This window comes from Zootoca vivipara, chromosome 2, assembly GCF_963506605.1.
Source record: "Zootoca vivipara chromosome 2, rZooViv1.1, whole genome shotgun sequence".
In the NCBI taxonomy this organism is placed as follows: domain Eukaryota; kingdom Metazoa; phylum Chordata; class Lepidosauria; order Squamata; family Lacertidae; genus Zootoca; species Zootoca vivipara.
The window spans coordinates 64,088,651-64,110,822 of NC_083277.1; the positions used below are offsets into that span (position 1 = coordinate 64,088,651).

At 46.1% G+C, this 22,172-nt stretch overlaps 1 protein-coding gene across 2 annotated transcripts in view; it reads left to right on the top strand.

The window, feature by feature from the left end:
* Positions 1 to 10,949: 10,949 nt before the first annotated feature.
* FLT4 (fms related receptor tyrosine kinase 4) overlaps positions 10,950 to 22,172 on the top strand; it is a 96,797-nt gene continuing 85,574 nt past the window's right edge. For both annotated transcript variants that reach the window (XM_035105644.2, XM_060271641.1), the window contains exon 1: positions 10,950 to 11,352. In XM_035105644.2, the coding sequence (XP_034961535.1) occupies positions 11,295 to 11,352 (58 nt within the window). In that variant the 5' untranslated portion in view covers positions 10,950 to 11,294. The remainder of the gene's footprint in view (positions 11,353 to 22,172) is intronic.

Sequence of the window (22,172 nt, forward strand, 5' to 3'; positions counted from 1 at the left end):
CACAACAGTGATATAGGGTTAGCCTGGGTGATTTGGTTCTGGCTGTTGCAGACGCAAGAGCTTGTTGAGAACTGTGAGAAGAAGAGTAGAAGAAGAGTTTGGATTTGATATCCCGCTTTATCACTACCCAAAGGAGTCTCAAAGCGGCTAACAATCTCCTTTCCCCTCCTCCCCCACAACAAACACTCTGTGAGGTGAGTGGGGTTGAGAGACTTCAAAGAAGTGTGACTAGCCCAAGGTCACCCAGCAGCTGCATGTGGAGGAGCGGAGACGCGAACCCAGTTCCCTAGATTACGAGTCTGCCGCTCTTAACCACTACACCACACTGAGCTGCTGCTGTTGCAGGCATTTTGTTAACAGCAATAATATGATTATGATGCACATTTATATAAATTGACCTTCACAAAGACTTTACAAAACAATATTAACTTCTGCTTTTTAGAAACCAGATAATTTCAACCTCTGCTTTAAAAGGAGGCGGGATTGGAAATGGCTGGCCCAAGTCATTGTGCTGCCTGTGACAGAATAACAAACGCCAACCCAAGTCACACGCCCCAAGTCAAGATGTAAAATTCTCAAGACTGACCAGATTATATTTGCCGCCTCTCATCATCTCAAAATCACCTGCTCATCACAATCTCCATAATGATATTTTGTTGCTGCCCTGATCCATCTCCTGACCTGAGCACTTCTGACAAAAGAAACAAACGCCCCGCTCACCTTTCTTCCTTTTTTTTCTTTCTTCCATCGCTCAGCTAACCAGGCGCTCTATGGTAGCCTAACATATTTATGGAGCAGGAATTTTATGGAGGGCAATTGGGCACTGCAACACACCGGCTCATCATGGGAAGGAAATAATGCTAAGCACATGTTTTGATGACGAATAAATGAGGGGCAGGTTTAGAAAGTTTCCTTTTCTTACCAAACTTACATGATTCTGGAAGAGTGTTCTGTATTTGAATGACGAATTGTGGTGTTGGGAGAGCATTAAACAGTTTTGTGGTGTTTTTTTTAAAAAAGGGTGGGGGGACATAATTTTATGCACACTCCCTGTGCAATGGACTTGGAAGGACTTGTTCCAGTTCCCAGCATGCACTTCTTCTTTGCTCCATGGGATATGCCCTTGACCCATCTGCCTCCCATACAAGGAAGAGACTTGTATTGGGAGAGAATGCTCTTTGGGTCAGAAGGGGAGGAAGCACATTGAAGCCCCTGCTGGGGTCACTGTGAGGAAATGGGATGCTGACAAGCATTTTTTTAAAAAAAAAATACAAAACAAAACCCTGCCAACATGTCAAAATATCCATATATTAATCTGTTTACCCCAGGTGATACCATAATTCGGACTCTGTAGCCCCTTTCAGAGCTGGCAATGTGGCTGAAATAAATAGATTGTGCTGTTGGTGGATAGTGCGCTTCACATACTGTATGTGCAGATGAAATTCTGGCTTTTGTCTGTAGTTAGAGGATGTATGGGGCAATTGTATAATCTAATAAAATTTACAGAAACAAGCACCATTCATGAACTTTTATGTGTCACCTAGTCCTACACTGAAACACATTTTAAAAATAACCCAAAGCTTTCCTGTTTTTCCATGATGTGCGCTTACTCCCACCCCCCGCTCCCCCTGTTAAGAATGAGAATTGCTTTGGGTATCATGCAAATCCTTTTATTTTTTTCCAAACACAGGATTGCAATGCAGCTCTGTGGGTTCATATGCTTAAGTTAGCAATGACAACCTAAAAATCAGTTTACCACATGCCTTTGTGTTGCGGTGAGAAGGACAGGAACTTCTCCTATGTTTGATCTTGCTGTGATAGCAGTGGTGCATCGCTACATACACATGTATCATACAATCTATAGTCTGATAGGTGGATTTTGCACACACACCCAGGACTGTGCCATCAGCAGGGACCGATTTTTCCAACCCCCCAGGTATGCCTCTGTCCATCAGTCCCAGCCAGCACAGTGATGGAAGTTGCAATCCGACACATCTGAAGGCACCAGGTTGGTGAAGGATGCTTTAGAACTGCCTTTTAAAAGGACTGAGGGCAAACATAATTTATCAGACCTCCTTGGGGAGACAGCCTAGAATAGTGTGGCCTACCAGACCCTATGTAGCAAAACATTTCTGTGATTCTAGACAGGGCAGTACTGGGGTTTGAAAGATTTTCCTGTTCACTTTGCAAGTCTCATGTACAGTATCATTATAAAACTGGACAATGCTCCGTCAACTCTTCTCTTTAAAAAAAAAAACCAGGAAAAGGTGGTATTTTTTGCCAAAAATATTTTAAATATTTTTCTTCTCTTTATCTTTGTATGTATGCAAATAAAGTGTGGCCATTTGTACTCTGTGTGTGTGTGTGTGTGTGTGTGTGTGTGTGTGTGTGTACACACACACACACACACTTTATATATGTCCTGTTTCTTCCCCCTTATCTCTGCGTTGTTTTGCTACCCTGATTTCAGTATTAAGCTGCCTCACTTTTCCTAATTAGCTACTTCAAAAAGCCTGAAAGATAACAAGAATATTGTGCATCATCTCATGTCTCAGGTGTCGTCTGAAAGCACATGAAGCTCATTGCTGAAGCAAAACAGGTCTAGGTCTGGTTAGTGACTGGATAGAAGGCTGCCTGGGAGCCATTGGGTTCCATGATGGAAGAAGGGCAGTATATAAATGTAAGAAAATAAATAAATCTCAGCTCTCAAAATAGCAAGTAACTAATATGCACTTTCAATCCTTTACCTTATGTTGTTAACTGGTCATACTGAGCTTGTCAGGGGCAGTATTTTTCAGATTATAACAACAAAGAGTTCCTGCTACAGCTTATGTGTAAATAAAGTCTAATCGCTTCCCGCCATTAGGTGGCAGTGTGGTAAAGCTGGGTATTGAGACCTTGGTGATAGGCTTGCATGGCGTGCGATTCAGCCATTTTGCATATAACAGATTGTACTGCCAGGTGACATCTTGTCCCTGTCCTTCAGGTTGAACACAATTCCCCCCTCCCCACAGCCGCACTATTGAGGGTCAGATGTTACTCAGTTGCCAAGAGAGCAGATAAATATGTGGAACTGAAGCCAAGTTCTCATGATCCCCCACCCTTTGCTTTCCACTGCCATCAACACAGTGATGGAATGACTCTCTATTTCCTTTGGTGTTTTAATATATCCCATCTCTCGGTCTGTTTATCTCTCTGTCACGCTTTTGTTACCTCTCTTTCCCAATATGAATGTTTGCATTAATTCTCACTCCTTACAGCCCAGTAAAGCACTCACTGTAGCACCAGACTATGTGGGGGCTGGGCAGTCTTCACATAAAGTGGTACCTCGACATCCGAATGCCTCGACTTCCGAAGGTTTCAACTTACGAAGTCGGCAAACCCGGAAGTCTTTTCGCTCCGTGCGTGTTCTGCGCTTGTGCAGAAGCGGCGCGCGCGGCCTGCGCATGCGCAAAGTGTAAAGTCGCGCTTCGTGCATGTGCAAAGCGGATGCTTCGACAACTGAAGACTTCTATTTACGAAGAGCGCCGCAGAACGGATCGCCTTCGTAAGTCGAGCTACCACTGTACAAAGATTCATATTGGTGCCACAAACAGAGCAACGAAGGCATTTCAGTCTTCAGCCTCAACATCAGCTCAAAGAGACAGGAAGTATAAAAGGTATCAAGTGATGTGAAAGACCTTCTTCCTGAGACCCTGGAGGGCCACTGCCTGTCAGAGTAGATGGTTCTGGAATAGATAGACAGACGTGGTAAACTTGTTTGCAGGTAATGCTAAGCCAAACCATGGCTTAGCACAGACAAGCACATGTGTGCGCTCCTGGAGAGAGGAGATTGCAACTACTTTGCTCCACTTCTGGTCAGGTTGCTGCTGTGCTACTCTGAGCTAAGCCATGGTTTGGCTTAGCACAAGGGTCAGCAAACTTTTAAAGCAGGGGGCCAGTCCACTGTCCCTCAGACCTTGTGGGGGGCCGGACTATATTCTGAAAAAAATATGAACAAATTCCTATGCCCCACAAATAACCCAGAGATGCCTTTTAAATAAAAGCACACATTCTACTCATGTAAAAACACCAGGCAGGCCCCACAAATAACCCAGAGATGCATTTTAAATAAAAGGACACATTCTACTCATGTAAAAACACGCTGGTTCCTGGGCCATCCGAAGGCCGGATATAGAAGGTGATTGGGCTGGATCCGGTCCCTGGGCTTAGTTTGCCTACCCATGGCTTAGCATGTCGTCATAACCTGGATTCATGGTTTAGCTCTCCCAGACAAACCATAAATAGCAAACCTTAATGCAAACATTGGTTACAGGTCATGGTTTGGAGAGAGTTAAATCATGAACCTGAGCTCTGATGATACTCTAAACCATAGCAGCCAACTCCTAGGAGTCTTTGCCCCCCAATAAATATTTGAGGGCCCCCCACTGTGTCATGTGGGGCAGGGCTTACCTGCCCCCCCACTCCAATCTTTTATTCAAGTTGGCACCCCTGCTCTAAGCCAAACCATGGCTTAGCTCAGTTCAGCACAGCAGCAGAAAAACTGGGGGAGCAAAGCCGTCAGGCTCCTCTGGCAGGCCCTAGTAGTTGATGGGAGACATGGGAGGTGTCAGAGGAAATAGGAAAGAGGAGAAAACAATATGCTGAGAATGTGCCTGGATGTTACAATGAAGATCTCCTTCATTGAATATGCTGAAGTTATATCTATTCTTAAGTAGTTATGAAAGACTGGGCAAAAAGGCCAGAGCTGCTTTTGGTGCCTTCCCCACCCCTGCTTTCTATGAATGCCTTCCAGGTCTTTGTCTCATTTATGACTGGTGTCAAGACATTGCTCACCCTGGCCCAGGAGCCTGTGGCAGTAGCGAATACTATAGCTGATCTAATACATGAGAAATGAGAACAAGAATGGCCCAACATGAAATCCAGTACATTTCCCTCTTGCTAAATCAGAAAAGAAGCTTGTATAGAGAAGTCTGCTGGTTCATCTGGGCATGAATAACTTTTTCTGAAGTGAAAGAAGTTGAGCCTTGCGTTTCCTAAGTTCTGTAGACGTACAGTCGCCTCTCCACTGTTTGTAAAATTCATATTGTTTCTTTGATCATGGTGTCTGTTGAGTAGCTGTTTTTGTTTTTGTGCAAGAAACACCCCAAGAGACTCAGGTGACCTTTGTGCTGTTCTTTAATGGAACTTGTTAGAGCATTCCCCTGCTGACAGGCATCCTTCCAGACTCCACTGTCATCTCGACTGGCACGACTGAAGCCCCTCACCAGCAGTGACATGCGGAATGAATATAGGTGTTGAAGCAATGTGTTTTCTCGTCTCCGAAGGCTTGCTTGACTAATGGCCTGGAAAGGGAATGAATAGCAAAGCGATTAAAATGTGCACAGGAGAACCTCTCAAGGCTAGGAGAATGGGTAATAAAACGCAATGCTTAACAAGTGCACAATTATGTACACAAAAAAACCCTCGACAGGCTTAACTGTCCTTAACAGAATTCTGGGTTCTGAAGTAGGTCTTCTCATGGGAAGAGAGAATATTATTTAATTGTGGACAGCTCCCTGAAGACTGCTGTCAAATAAGCAGACAGGGCATTGGGAGAAAATATCACAATGCAGCGTCTGCCTCAAGTGCTGTAAAGATATGACAGACTAGAAATCTGTCATGCATAAACCACATTGGACCAAAGAATATTTGCTATATGAGGCAGTGGCTTTCAGCTTAGAAGTTAGGTGGGGGAGAGTGGGGGATACTATAGAACAGGGATGAGGAATCTATGGCCTTCCAGAAGTTGTGGAACTATAGTTCCCATCAGCTCCAGGCATCATGGACAATGCTCAGGGGTGCCTCTAGTGGGCACCTGGTTGGGGAAGGCTGACCTAGAAAGTGGTAGGTTTTCTATCCATTCCATAGATGCATTAAAAATTGATGAAGAAAAATAAAGCAAACAGAATATATCTTGCAATGTTAGGGAATGCAATGACATTATCATAACCCAGATTCAAAGAAAGAAACAAATTGCAGCAGAAATATTAATAGTTGCAGAAAACAGTTCCCATGTCTCTCAGACTCACCACATTCATACTGGTGGCATAAATAGGAAGGTAAAGGGATGCAGGTGGCACTGTGGTCTAAACCACTGAGCCTCTTGGGCTTGCCGAATCAGAAGGTTGGTGGTTCGAATCCGCACAATGGGGTGAGCTCCTGTTGCTCTGTCCCAGCTCCTGCCTACCTAGCAGTTCAAAAGCATGCCAGTGCAAGTAGATAAATAGGTACCATTGTGGCAGGAAGGTAAACGGCATTTCCGTGTGCTCTGGTTTCCGTCATGGTGTTCCCTTGCACCAGAAGCACTTTAGTCATGCTGCACCAGAAGCACTTTAGTCACATGACCCAGAAAGCTGTCTGTGGACAAACGCCGGCTCCCTTGGCCTGAAAGTGAGATGAGTGCCGCAACCCCATAGTCGCCTTTGACTGGACTTAACCATCCAGGGGTCCTTTACTTTTTATATACATAGGAAGTGATTCTCAATTCAATTCACATAGCCACTATATATGAGTGCATAGTGTTAGGACTGTACTCCTTCAATGTACAGTGTCATATGGTACTCCAACTCCCATCTGCTCCAACCAGCATGGCCAGTGGTCAGGAATGACAGGAGTTGCAGTCTGACCTTGGGAGGGCTCCAGGTGGAGAAGATTGCTATGGTCAATGATAAAAGTTACTATAATTTTGCCTCTAGGAAAATCCATGAAGTCAACTGGTTAGTGAATAAACTTCTTATCCACTATTATATACCATGATAAACATAGACTATCTTTTACTCAAGACCCTGTAAAAAGCATTTGCCAGGAGATTTTCTGTTTTTCCTGTGCTTTTTTTTGGCCATTTCAATAATCTGCTCTTGCTTATACAGTATAAGTTATTGTGTGGTTTATGGTTTTATTATTCAGCCACTTTGAGTGTATCTGTGGAGAATGTGAGAGATAAAGAACCACAGTGTGCATGTGTTGCTTAAAACCCTTATTTCTGCCTTTGAATCTGAACAATCTTTTACTTCTTGTGTAATAGATGCGGAAAACCTGCTATAGGCTGTTGCTGGACCCCAGCTCCAGTAATACCCGCAAGTCATCACTTTCATCACTATCTGGGGTTTTGAGAAAGAGGGAATGATGTGTATTTGAATTGGTTTAGGGAAGACATTGAAAACACAAGCTACTCCTACCATTTGGAAAAACTGAGCATGTGGTTCTCAGCCCGGTGTCATTTTCAATGTCCACGAGGTCATATCATTGATAAAAAATGGTGTAGCTAAGCCACCTGCCCACTCTCACTTCCACTCTATGAAAGATACACATTGTAAGGAAAGGGTTAGTGTCCCAATTGCTCAGGCCTGTTGTAGCTTTAATCTGGAAAAGATGACACCGTGTCTATTTATACAAAGCCAGAACTCAACGTTTTACAAGCTGATAATTGAACGATATTTGTGTGCGGCTTTTTGCCTTTGATTTGTAATGTTTACCCTTTTCATTTTGGTATTTTCTCCCTCTTCTGTTTAAAAATAAATAGATGGTGTTATTCAACTAACTCAGAGCAAACCCACTGAAATTCCTGGCCATGACTAACTTAGGTACAAAGTTAGTTGAATACTGTACACACATCCCCCACCATTTTCTTCTCATACAACCTACATTAGTTCTTTGGTACAATGTTTGAGGTGGCTCACACAAGACTCTGCCCTGCAAAAAGCTCTGTTTGAGCTGGTCGCCCAGTCAAAGTCAGGAGCACTGTAGCCTTCTGCTGTGACATGCAGTCTTTCAACCACTGCAGGAGCAGAAAATAAAGGACATGATACTCTGGCATAGTGCTGTCAATCTATGTTGCTCTGCAAGGCACCAGCAAACCAGCCTTCACTGTGTCCCCTGCCTATCCACCTCCAATAAAGCATTTATTTGCTGTGGCAGAGAAACTCAAGGTCAGAGTGCAATCCACAATATACGGTACCTAAGCAGTTGTACTGATTTTAATAGGACTATCCAGAAATAGAAGGGTGTAGATTGAGGCTACACAGGCATATAGGGCTGGATTCCTACATACACTCAGTCAGAAGGATGCCACATTGACCTCTGTGGGACTTACATCTGAGTAAACATACATAGGGTCAGGCTCTTAGTATATTTAATACTTCTGGGGATTAAGGGACAAACTGGACATTATATACGCCATTGGCAACTAGATCTATATACTGAAAAATATTAATACTACTACTAATAATAATAATGGCCATTCAGAAATAGTTAAATCTATGCAGGAGGGCTTGATGTGGCAAATCTCATTATGATATAAACAAGACACAAGGTAACAGCTACAAGCTACTTTGCACCCAGCCAAATATGTGTCCCATGTTGCCTCCTCATATCCATGCTGTGATCACCATTATTCCTGAAGAGATTTGCACCTGCAATGATGCACTAGATATATATTGGAGAGCACAGACAACCACAGCAGAACCCCCAATGCAGTATCCCCATATGTTTACAGAGGCATATCTTAACTTTCATACATGACTGCAAGACACATGGTGGGCACATGGGGAAACATGCCTTCTATGCAAAGTGTGAAATGGCCTTCAATCTTTTAAGCTTCTAAAAAGCCGGAATTCTGTTATCTGCCATCAGGGAATTACTTAAGAATAATTGTCTTCTCTGCAGGACATCCACAAAAGGATAACATCCCATAAGAATGGTGGACAAAGCCTGCACTTTACAGCCTGTCAACACCTGTAAGTCCACATGAACAAAAAGAAATGAAATTAGTAATAAGCTCCCCTTTTAGAATAAGTTGGTTGTATTCTCCGCCAACTAGAGCAAGAGGCTACTGGACGAATTGTTTTCTAGCACAACTGCTCTTAAGTAATCATAGCAAAAGAGCAGCTTGGCCACAGATGCCAAGAAGTGGTCCTGATCCTTGGCACAGCTGGGCTGCCTTTGTCCTTACTGTGCTTTGAAAGGTTAGTGATGCACTTATTAAAGCAGACTTCTCTAAATGGGGGGTGGGGAGAGAGAGGGAGAGAGAGAGAGGAAAGGAAACAAAACAACAAACAGCTGGAGGAGGAAATAGCAGGTCAGGTCCCCGAGGCGCTGGTTTCTGCAGATGGAGAGAGATCTTTCAATGACTCCCATGTGTTTAAAATGCTCTTTTACATTGTGAGAGCTACAGTGTGTGCTTATCTCTGTGTGTTTCAGACACACATATGAATCCATGTGTATGTACCTGGACATGCAGTGGCAAAGTGATATACATACTTACATAGAGCTTTCCATAAGTTTATCCTGATTTGCACATTTGTATGGCTGGGTGACCCCCCCCCCCTACTAATCTTTTTCTGCAGCTGGCAATATGCATGGCAATTGTGTTTGTTAGCATGGAACCAAAGTGAGCATGTATGATTTTATAGGATCACTTAGTGCCCCTGTCCGCATATCTATGCATTCCTATCTGTGCACTTGCTCTGTGTTACTGTGATTGTGGTTGCACTGCATTTGCATGCTTCTCTTTCTCCAAGGAATGAAGAGTAGTGTAGGGTTGATTTTATCTTCGCAGTAACCCAGAAAGGCAGGTTAGGCTGAGGGATCATTACTTGCCCAAGGGTCACCCACTAAGATAAAAGGCTGGGCAGAGATTTGACATCAGCTCTACCCACTATTTATGTTATCTATATGTCTTATGTTGCCTTTGCGTTATCATCACTACTTTTTATATACCAGGGATGGTGGACCTCAGTCCTGGGGGTCCTCTTCAGACCTCTCTTCCAGTTCTTTTGCCTTGCTGGAATGAGTTCTCGCTCTGTGGTAAATGGTAAAGCCTCTTGCTTGCCCAGGAAAAGGTGTGTGTTGAAGCCTCTGGCATTTACTTGCACAAACGGAGAACCGTCACATTAATTGCTCTGCCCACTTCTGCCTGGCAAGCAGAGCAGACCCCCAAAGGCTCCTCATGAGAGAAAGCATGTCTATCCGCCGCCCCCCACCTTAAATAGCATCTGCACCTTTGAAGGGTTCTTTATTCAGTGGTTTCACCCACTACAGGAAACAGTGACCCTAGTCTAAGGCATAGGTTGCAATGCTTATCCACGTGGAAGGTCACAGAATCACAAAGTCTGCACGCAGGTAGTGGAGTCCACCCCTCTTCCCGTGGTCCCATGGAAGAAGACTATTTCTGGTGCTTCTGGCTTTGCACAGAAAGCACAGCAGGAACTGGAAGAGCATGTTCCAGGAGTGAAAAGGGATATAAGCAAGGAAGCACATTATTCTATGGCTGCGCCTGCCACTATTTTTCTGGCAGAGCTCCTGCTTCTCTAACACTGGCAGCGTCGGCAATAAAAATAAAATAAAATCCAACAGGTGAAGCTTTCCCCTCATCGAATGTCAGTGTCAGGAAATTGCTCATTTATTGTATTGTAGACTCCAGGCGCGCCCCGGCCCTTTGCCTGAGGAAGCCATTTGCCTTTAAAATATAATAATAGCAAGGCGGTGGTGGAGCCTCTCACCTGCTCCTTGCCGCGTTTCCCCCGTCCCACAACGTTGCCCGCTGCATCTGCCCATCACCTCCCTCAGCAAACTTCTCGGCTTCCCACGGGGAGCCCATCGGTCCAGAACCCCCCACCGCCCGCCAATTTCGCTCTAATTGCGCGCGCTCCCCTCACACACCTTAACGCTCCTGTCCACCCAGTCGTCGAAGAGCTTTTATCTCTCCCCACGCCCACCCCCGTCTCCCACCGCTATCCCTTGGCGGGTGGGGGTGGGAGAAGATCCGCTTTCCGACCCAGCAAGCCCCACCCACACTCGGTGCCCTTCTCGCCCCCCCCCATTACACTTTCCCCCCTTTTGCCCTCGTCGCCCACCAGCCCGCCCGCCACCTTCGCTCCCCGCCCCCGCCGCGCGTTTCCCGCCTTCCTTCCGCCCCTCACACCGGCTCGGCCGCCTCGCGCAAAGACGAAGCAGCTCCTGGCCGAGCTGCTGCGCCGGGGCAAACTTGGCCAAGCCACTCCAGCGGGATTTGCTCGCGGCAGCGGGAGGAAAAGGAAAGGGAAGCGCGCCTGAGGCACCGAGAGAGCGCGTCCACTCTGCTCTAGGCGGACGGAGGAGGCACAGCCTTGCGCCACGCGGGGGTAAGGAGCCGCGAGAGCGGCCAGCGTTGCGCCGGCCCTCGAGCAGAAGCAACCGCAGAACCACCGTTGCCAGACGTGGCTTCGCCTGCTGCTGCAGCCCTTTCGCGACGGGCCCTCGCCCCGGCGCTGGAAATGAAGAGAGTGTGCACGCTCTCCCTCTGGCTCTGGATCGGCATCGTCTCGGAAGCAGGTGAGCGAGCGCAGGCGCGCCTTCGACGGAGCGCACGCCGGCGGCGCCGCTCAAGCCGAAGAGCTGCTGTGGGCTGGCAAGGGATGGGACGGGACGGGTGGCGGCGTCTGGCTGCGGGAGACGGAGCGGTCTGCGCCCGGGATGAACCGGAGCGGAAAGCTCCAACCCAGCAACTCCGCGCTCCCTCCGCCCGCGTGCGCCTCCTTGCCCCAGCGGCTCCCGACCGGCTGGCACCGGCGAGGACGGGCATCCCCTGGCTCCTCTCGCCCTTTTGCTGCTCCTTGTACGCTCTCCGTGCCCTCGGCCCCCAACCTTGCCTTTTTCCTCCTTTTCTTCTCTAAATAATATTTGCCACTTTTCAGCTCTCCCCGCTTTTATCGCTTCTTTGGATTCTTAGACCCCAGCTGTGCGCTCTTCCTCTGTCCCTTCATTCCCTTTCTCATCCCTTTCCCTCTTTTGTTCAACTCCGCCGCTCTCCGGGCAAAGCATCTGCCAACTTAGTAGTACAGTACTGTACAGTACCCGCTTCCTTCGACTACTTGTTCATCTTTTTCGACTTCAGCTGGATGACCGAGCGCCATTCCACCACCAGAGGGCACTCTTGGGTGACTAATCTTTTCCTCCAGCTGCACGCAAAGTTTGGGCAGGAAAGGGGACTTTAGACATCCCTTTGGTTTAACCCCGCAACAGGGATCAAACTTGCGCTGGTTCCTCAGGAAGTGCCTTCTGGTGTGATCCTGTACAGTTTATCCTGCCTTTGTGTTGGTTTTTTCCTTTCTTTTCCTTTTTAATGCATTGCCTGTTGTTTGTGTGCTGTGATATATAGTCTATGCAGACCGAGACACATAAGTTGGTTCAAGTTACTGCATTTATTACCAAAACACATTGACTGGCCCAACACTAGGGCTGCAGTCACAAGGTGAACAAAGTGGGACTATAGGAGCTGACTCCTAGGGGCTGAGGTCCCTTCACCCTCCCCCAATAAAATATTGGAGCCCCCCCCCCCATTGATAGGCATTGCCATTCAAATGGTGTGTGTGTGCTGCATCTTGCTATTGATTATGTGGGGAAGGGCTTACCTCCCCCCCCCAATATTTTATTCAAGTTAGCACCCCTGAGTGGGACTTTCCTACTGGCTGAGACTGCATGAGATGCCTGTCAGACCTGGGAGTAGGGAGGTGGTCTGCCTGCGTGTCAGAGCTACTAATAAAATAAAGCTGTAGGTAACATTTGCTGAGATGCAGAAAATGTTTCTGTGGAGGAGGATACATGATTTGCTAACGTTCAGGTGGGAGGCTATAAGGAACCAGAGAGACCACAGCAAAAGTCATAGTGCAGGAAGCTTTGCATGCGGTAAGATCAATTTTTGCAGCATAAGACCATTTTCTATCATCACAACTCCATGATTCATCACTGTTGTGGTGTATTGTTTATTCCACAAAAAAAGTGATTTAAAAGCAGGGTCTCAAGTGAGCAGCATCTCTGAGAGGTATAGAATGCAGCACCATGTGCATTGCAAGTCCAGACATTTGCCGCTCGACAAAGGTGCTTTTAAGGCATAGTGCTTTGCAGCTGGAATTGGAAACTGTGATGAATTATTTGTGGGTGATGTTACCTTTCTCCTACTAGCCTAATGGGTCTGAATAAGGCTAGTACACACTGGGTTGCTGCCTCTGGGGTGGAGTGCACACAAACAGCACACATGCTTGGTTTTTCATGTACTGATACAAAGAGAACTGAGTTGATACAATGCTTCCTTCATAAGGACCAGAGTTTCTGTGAGGCAGGAGGGCAGTGTGGAGTGAGAACACCACCTTTCCTAAATGAATAGCTATAAAGAAATGAAGAACAGCAGCAGCATAAACAGGTGTGAGATAAATCTGGCATAGGGGCTTGAATGTGTTCAGAAAACCGATGGTGGTGATGTTCAAACCCATGTTCAGCCATGAAGCTCACCTGGTGACTTTGGAGCACATTAGTTTCAATGGCACACAATTTTTTATACTCTTTATCTGTCTCTTATACTATCATGAATGTCTGGTGATCAGGTGACACAATTGGCATACTTAGCTTCGATTTGTAAATATTTCCTTTTACATCCAGACAGTATTGCACCGTAGTTCAGGGGTGGGGTAGGTGATTTTAGCCAGTCACTTTGTCAGCCTGTCCTATCTCTCTGGGTTATCGAGAGGGTAAATCGGGAGAGAAGAGGAGATCCATACATATTCCCTGGAAGAATGGTGTGTGGCGGGGTTTAATTAATCATCACACACAATGTTAAGAAATGTTAAGTCTTGTGTTTTGGGTGAGCAGGTTTACAGACTCCTGTATTTGGGCTCTTTATAATAGGGATGTCTAAACTGTAGACTTTCAGATGTTGGTGGACTACAGATCTCATCAGCCCCTGGCAGTAGTGGTGTAATGTGTGGGGTGGGAATCACAGGGGTGGTTGCCCCAGGTGCAGAATTCTTAGGGGTGCAACATTTCAACACCCGGTGCTGCTTCAATACAGCTGCATGCTTCCATTGCTGAGTTCTGTTGAAAATGGCTTCTCCATGCAAACCAGGAAGTGTCCTCTCCAGGCAGTGGAATTACCTCTCTTATCTTAATCTCTGCGGCTGTGATCTCCTGGGTGCCATGGGTGCCATTAGGCAGTTGAATGTGCATGCGTACTCTGTCCTTTTCCCTCCCTTGCTTGCTTGTCAGGCCCTGGACACTAGCAACCCACACTACGCCAATGCCTACCAGCATGGGGCAAAGCCCATTCTTTGTTGCCTCCTTATTTTGTATGATAAGTTGTAAATAAACATGCACAGTTGGTTCTCCTCAGGCCCATCCAGCCACTTGGTTAAGGGTGCACCAATTAATTTGGCCTGCAGTACATAGCTGGACTGCAGATCATACTGACTTGCCCGGCTCCATGGATCAAGTCTCCATTTACAGTGAGAGTGCTAAAAGCATCCTTTTGGCACGAGGCCAAGTAAAACTCAAACCTACCGCTTCCAGGAATGTAGCTGAGGAAGGCAGACAAATCCTTGTAGCAGACGTAGTGGAGCATGCTGACATGATTGCAGAGGGCATATGGAATATATTATTGCCGCACTTTTCCCCAATAGATCCCCAATTGCCGCAGCACCTGCTACAAGGAGGACGCTTGACACAATGTGTTAAACAGATACCCCCTGCTCCTTGTAGCTTGGGACTTGGTGCTAGGCATTCCGATGGATTGCAGCATGGTCATAATTTCTCCTCTGTGGGCATAGAAATACTTCTGCAGCTGCTCTGATATCCAGTGACTGTTTAAATTAATCCCAGGATTTTTATTGCCTCTGGCTGTCTTAAACCTTTGTTTCTTATTTCAAGCTGCTAATGAGGTGGGTTGTGTTAGTCCCATTGGTGGATTTCTCCTAAGGTCAAAACTGTAATGGTGTTTAATGAATCACAGTGGTATCATTGCTCCTCCAAAGTGCCTCATCATTAAAAGGACACAGCCAGGCTCAGTGGCTAGGCTGGCTCCGTGTTTTAAGCCTGGTTCTACCTAGCAGCGGAGGAAGCCTCTTGGGCACCTGGGGCAGCGCTCCCATAGGGGTGGGGCGAACCACCCATAGGGACGGCACGGGGCATGCAGCACCCATAGGGACAGGGCACACGGCACTCATAGGGAAGGATGGGGCGTGGCGAGCATAGGGAGAGACAGGGTGGGGCGCGGTGCAACCATAGGGTCAGGGCACACCACGGGGAATGGGGCCTCAGCCACCCTACAGCTGGGGGGGAGGCAGCGGGCGGACATCGTGGAGCCTGTGGGTGCCCGAGACGCGTGGCTCGGGCACACTGCAGACCCAGTGGTGAGTGCTGCCCACCATTTTGTCACCCCCCTCAGTGGGGACACATGGGGTGGACCGCACCTACCGCATCCCTCTAGCTACGCCCCTGCTTCTACCCCCCGCACAAAAATAAGTCTACATATACTCACATGCTTTGCACCCACAGAGTCCCCCAACAGTAGGGCTGGTAAAACTCAGGAAAAGTAAGAAACTTTGGAGAGCCATTATTAGTCAGTGTAAGTAGACAATACAGTGTAGGCTATAATGGTCTGACTCGGTATAAGGCAGGTTCCTATGCTCCTATTGTGAGTACAGACAGCTTACAAAGAGAGATTTGTACCTTATACTTCCTCAGTCCTTTTAGTTTTCTTCTTCTTCTTGCAATAACCTTCTCATGTTACACTTGACTAAGACATTCAAAGCCAGCTCAGCACAGTTGTGGCTACTTGGCTGTGAGGCCAAACCAAGAGATGATGGAAAATCCAAAACAAGCTAGCAAGTGTCCAACTGGAATTCCAGTTTTTGTGCTACAGTCCATTGATGCCCTTCATAAAAAGAGAGACAAAGATAATATTGCTGCAAAATCACAAGGATATCATGAATCACCAGCCACTGGAGAGACATGAAAGAATGCAAAGTTGTGTAATGCAATAAGGGCAGAAGCTGGCGAACTAACTTATTGAATCTGCCCCCCTCACATTCTGCAGTCATCCACTTGCCCTTCTGACTATTTCCAATATTTTAAACAGTATTGCTTTTCCACAGTTACTCCTCCTATATGAATAATGCCTCTTCACGTCTCTCCATCTGTGTTATGAATTTGCAGCAAAGATTTATCCCCCTTTCCTCCATTAAAAAACAACCCAAGTTATCTGATCAGACAGGAAAAAGTAGTAACACAATATGTTATTCACAGAAAAAGAGTGGAACTTCTGGAATTTATCTTTAGACATTAGGAAGTTTCTAAAGGATACAGGGATTACCTTTTCATAGTAGTAAGCCTAGAGTTCGCCAGATGTCAGTTTATTCCGTTAATGGCTTCATAATAGGAAATAACCTGTTCAGCATACTGGAAGTGTGTGAGTATAGTTGTCACATAGACAAGCAACTGTAGACCAGTCTATAAGGAGATAAAATAATCACTTAATGCTTTCAAGACATGCATATGCTTAACTTCCTGGCATGAACTTAATAGAGGTACATAGTCAACTGTTTGCTGTTACAAATGGGTTAAATTTATACACTGCTGAGATAGGGATGCACTGAACTGAAGATGGGTGATACATTATGGAGATCAAACTGTGCCAATATTACGCTCTCTGAACTTTATGTAAAACTGAGTCACACACTATGATTAATCCAGGTATCTGCAGGTCCCTGCCTTTTAACAGGTAGCCTACAAAGGGTTAAGTGAAGATGCTTAGCTATGATGCCAGGCATGATGTCCAAGCCTTTGCTGGTGGAGGTCAGCAGTGGTTCATGGGAAAGGAAAAATTGGCAGCTGGGCCGGATGTCCTGCATTTCCCCTCTTCCTGCAGCCGCCTGAACTGCGGTCCTTATTTAGCTTTCCTGATGGGCAGGAGGAATCCGATGGCGGAAACTGTCATAGCCTGATAACAGCTCAGATGGGTGTCTAGGTAGGCAATGGGTCAGTTTTCATTTTGGTGAGGGTGGGGGAGGAGAGCAGCATGCCCAGCCAACTTGGGCATGATTGACACTGGCCATTTAATAAACATTTCCTAGGGGGAGAAAGTATCTGCACTTCAGTGTGTTGTGTACTTACTTGTACACAAATCACACTGCATTTCTAGTCTGAAAATAATCCAACTATGAAATGATGACGTCTTTCAAGGAGGTGTTTTTCCCCCCCTGTGGGCGGTTGAGCCAGCTGACTCAGGGAGGAGTTCAAGGGGAGAGGGGGATCCTGGAGTAGAGCCTTCTGGCTGGAGTCCAGGCCCGGGCAGAGTTTTCCACTGACTTATGGTGACAATGTGTCAGCAAGGCCAGCAATAACAATGGCATGGTGACGCAGGGCTTGTAAGAAGTGAGTGGCAGTCGAGAAGGAATCTGTGTACAAGCAGCATGAACAAAACATTCGGACGTGTATTTTCACCATACATGGTGTATTTTCACCATACATGATATGATCAGTGTGCTAGGGTCTACGTTTATAGTTACATACAAAACAAATCCATATTAGAACTGCTGAAGTAAATATAGTTCCAATAAAAGCAACTCCACTTTATTTGTATTGACTTCTGCCATTTTCTCATGGAGCAACATGGAGCTCTCATTTTGGCTCGCGCGCCTCCTGCCTATGGAGGGGACGCTGTGAGCTCTTTAGCGGTGGCGGCGGCAGCAACAGCGCCCATAGCTGAAGATTTCAGCTATGGGCGCTGCCGCCGCCACCGCTCACTCGCTCATTGCTCCCAGCGCTGGTGGCAGCGCGGGCAGGCGGTGGGCAGGCTTGCCAGCGCCCCTCCATTTTAGGGGCAGAGCCGAGCAGCCACCCGCCAGTCTCCGGCGACGCGTGTGGAGGCGCCAGCAGGCGGTAGGCGGCGGGCAGGCTCAACAGCGCCCCCTCCATTTCGGCGCCCTAGGCCATGGCCTAGTTTGCCTAAATGGAGGCGCTGGCCCTGGTGACGCCCCGCCCCGGGCAGCCAAGCACCACAGTTCGCTGCTGCGTGTATCAATCTCCATTTGGAAAATGAAACCTCAAAACAGAACAGCTTAAACTGCAGGTCAGAGCTAGGCAAGCACTGATGATTTGTGGGGTAGCTATGATGAAATTCATCATAGACATTCTTATGATCACCAGTGTTTGCCCAACTTTGACTTGAAGCTTAAGCATTTCTGTATCAGTGGTTTCATTTTCCATGTGGTGATTGATACATTAAAAATAACAAAAACAAGAAAGGCTGTTTGAAATAAGAGATAGGAAACGTACTCCAATTTCCACTTCACTGAAGAGGGCAAAGTTACTCCAGATTTAAAACAAGACAAGATGGGGCATGCAATTTTGCAAACATATCCAATTAGCATAACTCATGTTGTTCACCAAATGTAAGTTTTTCTGGCTGCAGAATTGTAAACTGCACATTAGTAGGCAAACACAAGTTCCCAGTGTCATGTTTGCCTAGTACTATTAATGCATGGGTAGGCAGGGCATTAGCAAGGGAGTGTTACTGGGCAAGAGTGAGTGCTTAAACATTTTCAGCTCACCAATGTCCCCCATAACCCTTCTCTCCCACCAGTTCCCCACCCCTCTATTTCTCTCCCAGCTCCCTGCTTTGCCCAGTTGGCTCCAAAGGCAACAAGTCTAGGAGAATGGTTGTAGGGAAGGGTTAAGCACTTCCGCCCTCTGATTCTCCTCTGTAAATACCCGCTGCTGCATCACTGTTGACTTTGCTTGCTGAGTTAAATTGTACATATACCCCGACTTTATGTATTAACAGTGCACAGGATTGTTTGGGTTGCTTCAATAAACCTCTAAAAGGGAAGATGGAAATAAGTGACTTATGTCCAACAATGGCTGTGCGTACATTACCATTTACTCTGGCTCCAGTGTGCTCTCATTCTGGAGGTACACCTGGCATTAGCCACAATCCACATCTGCAGATGACAGCTTCATGGATAGGAGTTGGGGGAGTTGCAGCCGAGGGAAAAGGTGCATTGGATGAAGATATGCTTGCCAGCAGGCGGGCTTGTCTCATTGTGTTTTAAGTCACTCATATGTACTACATAGCCTACGTATTTTGGAAGAGCCCACTGCCTATTCCAAAGAGTAACCATATTTGCTCCAGCTTGCTGGTTGTCCTGTTTTCCTTGCAGTTTTAACCCTAGCAGCACCTGCAAGGAGGAATAAGGGTGACCAACCAGAATAGCTGATGGATCTAGTCTCAAGAGATGTAGACAGAGCAGAAAGAAACATACTGTAGCAATGCCCCACAGGGTGTTCCACAGAAAGAAGGAAGGAAGTTTTTATTACTAGGCTAAATCCTAAATTTGTTGTTCTGCACTCAATGACATCCGAGGGACTGTTGGCTGATTGAAATTGAGAATAAAAATTCCAGGAATCACTGCAAGGTATGACATTCTAAAAGGGTCTGGGGTATGTAAAACGTTTGGCAAACCAGAAGTTTGCAGAAATTGCACTTTAGTAGGTTGAAATTGCACTGTTTCCACTTCAGTAGGTACGTAGGTAAAACTGAGATGATGTGGACAGCCAAGACTCTTTTGGAATCTAGGCCCTAAATCTAGAGGAGGAAATAGTTGTACTTTAGTCCTGTTGAAATAGGTAGGTCAAGTTAAGTTATGGCTAAGCCTACTAAGCCTGACTGTATTAGGGCCAAAGTATACAAGGATTTTCCTGCCAACCTAGCAGTTCGAAAGCACGTCAAAATGCAAGTAGATAAATAGGAACCGCTACAGCGGGAAGGTAAACGGCGTTTCCGTGTGCTGCTCTGGTTCACCAGAAGCAGCTTTGTCATGCTGGCCACATGACCTGGAAGCTATACGCCGGCTCCCTCGGCCAATAATGCGAGATGAGCGCGCAACCCCAGAGTCGGTCACGACTGGACCTAATGGTCAGGGGTCCTTTTACCTTTACCTTTTATACAAGGATTTAGTTGTCCTTCGGACATATTGCAAATTATAAAATTATAATTTGCAATATAGACATATTGTCTATATTGCAAATTATAAAATGTACAATTCAAATACATATGCGATTTGAGAACCAAATGTTTCAGCCTTGTAACTTGATTTTCTGATCAATCAATCAATCATTTTATTTGCATGCCATCTTTCCATAGCTTAAACTATGCTCAAAGCGGATTACAACATATAAAAATGCATAACTACAAACATAAGAAAAGTAGTCATAAACAAAACTTCAAAAAGTACACAACCAAACTGAACAATTTCCACAGAAATCATAAGATCCAGTATAAAGATGTAAAAAACTAGCATCAACAACAGCAGCAACCCCCCACAACAAAATCCCCTAAACAGTTCCCCGGTGCCTGATAATAGAATGATAATAATAATAAAATGATATTTATTTTCCCGGTTGGATCATCCTTTATATTTTCATTTATACAGGCAACAACCGATTTATGAGTGCCCAAATGACATACACACAGCTCCGAACCTGGAAATACCCCAAAACGTCATAAAGACATCACAGAAAAGGGCAGAATGGGCAGGCTTATGTGTGCTCTGCCAACACATGGGAGGATCTGGAATGTAACCCCCCCGCAGAAAAATGAGGATTGCCTGTATACTAGGGACTGCACCACTGTTTCGGTTGCTCACCAACCCCTACCTGACCGCTTCCCCTTTTCAACTCCTCTCATCTTACACCTGGCCCTAAACCCATCCCCATCCCTTTACACCTAAGCCAGACCTGCCTTCTCTCTGTTTAGTTTGTTATTCTATTTTTACTGCCAGGAAAAGGGAGACTTGGTTTTGAGACTTTCTGCCTCAGATACCCAATAACTTTGTTGGCTTTGGATACTATGCACCTTGATTTGAGGGGTGTGTGTGTGTGTCTGTTTATTGCTCCACCTTGGGCAGCAAAATGCCCTGAGTTGGCTCTGTTTCTTCATAATGTATTAATGTTTCAGGGGAAATATCCTTGAGATAAGAATACAAATTAAGGAAGCAGGGTAAGATTTACCAAAAGGAGTGTGAGTAGAGATGGTACAGTATTTGAAAGAGGGGCTTTGCCCAAAGTATTGTCCAAAATATATTTGGGAGGAAAACGTGTGTGTGTGTGTGTGTGTGTGTGTGTGTATTTTTAAGTTAGTACCTTGTGCCTTCCTCATTCTCGAAGAATGAACATCCACTGCCTCATGTTGATGTGTAGCTTTGGCATTCTGCTTGCTCCTGACTTTGCAGTTCAGTGGCAGAGTCAGACAAGGACTGTGCTCCCAGGGCTTGGCATTTCCCAGTATTTACAGCCCCCTCCCCACCCCCAGCTGGTTAGACAAATAAAATCTAATGCCGACTGAATCCCCAGCTCTCTGTCCTCAACAGCAATAACAAGACCTGGGTGGCATTTCAAAGAATGTATCCGTAGGAGATGGCTTGAAATTAGCTAGCATTGGAATATATTCTTTTAATTTGGGGGCTGGAAGAGAAATGTAATACTTTCTTTGTAATAGACTGGAGACTCTGGCTTAGCTGCTGTTTAGCTAGTATTGCTATGAATTGGAAAGATTGCTTAGACGAGCATTGACCTCTCACTAACCCCTTCCCTAATCCAAATGAAAACATGTTTTATTGCAAGAGTAGATAAAAGGAATCATAAATAAATGGTCTTGCACAAGCTCTATGCTACCTGCCCAAGTGCAAAAATATGTGTTAGCACTGACAAGTTTGATTAAAAATGGGTGGCTAAAGTTCCTGCTTGCACTGCATTTACAGTTTTATAAAGTTTTAAGAGAAGAGAGACTGCATCATCCGCTTTAGAATACAAACCACCAAGCTTTGCGAAAAAGTTTCTGCTTCAGATTCAGATCCATCACTGATACAGCAGATCGGGTCCTCCCTAACAAGAGGGCACGTGTTGCAGTGCGACCTGGCAACCAGACCCTGTGTTGTGGGTGGGAACATTGGAGCGGCCACAACACCCTATTGGTGGTCCCTCTACCTTGGGAGCAATTGGGCCAGAGAGACGCCAGTCAAAGCAATCGAGGGACCACTATTTAAGATGATGCACGTGTCCCTGAGCTTCCTCTTTTGGGCTCAGTGCATTGGAACACCCGCCCATCTCTCCCTATATTCAGGGCTTGCGCTTGACCTTGCTATGCCATCGTGTGTTGCCTGTCGTTGGGAAAGGGGTACAGCAGGAATTTTCCCCACTTGGCTGATTGGCTGGTGCCACTTGGGTTTCCCTGCTGTGTAGCAAATCGTCACAACTTGTAAGGTTGCAGATAGTCTCTGGTTCAGGTGGATAGGGATGGCAGGATGCCTAGCCATCCCTATGCGTTG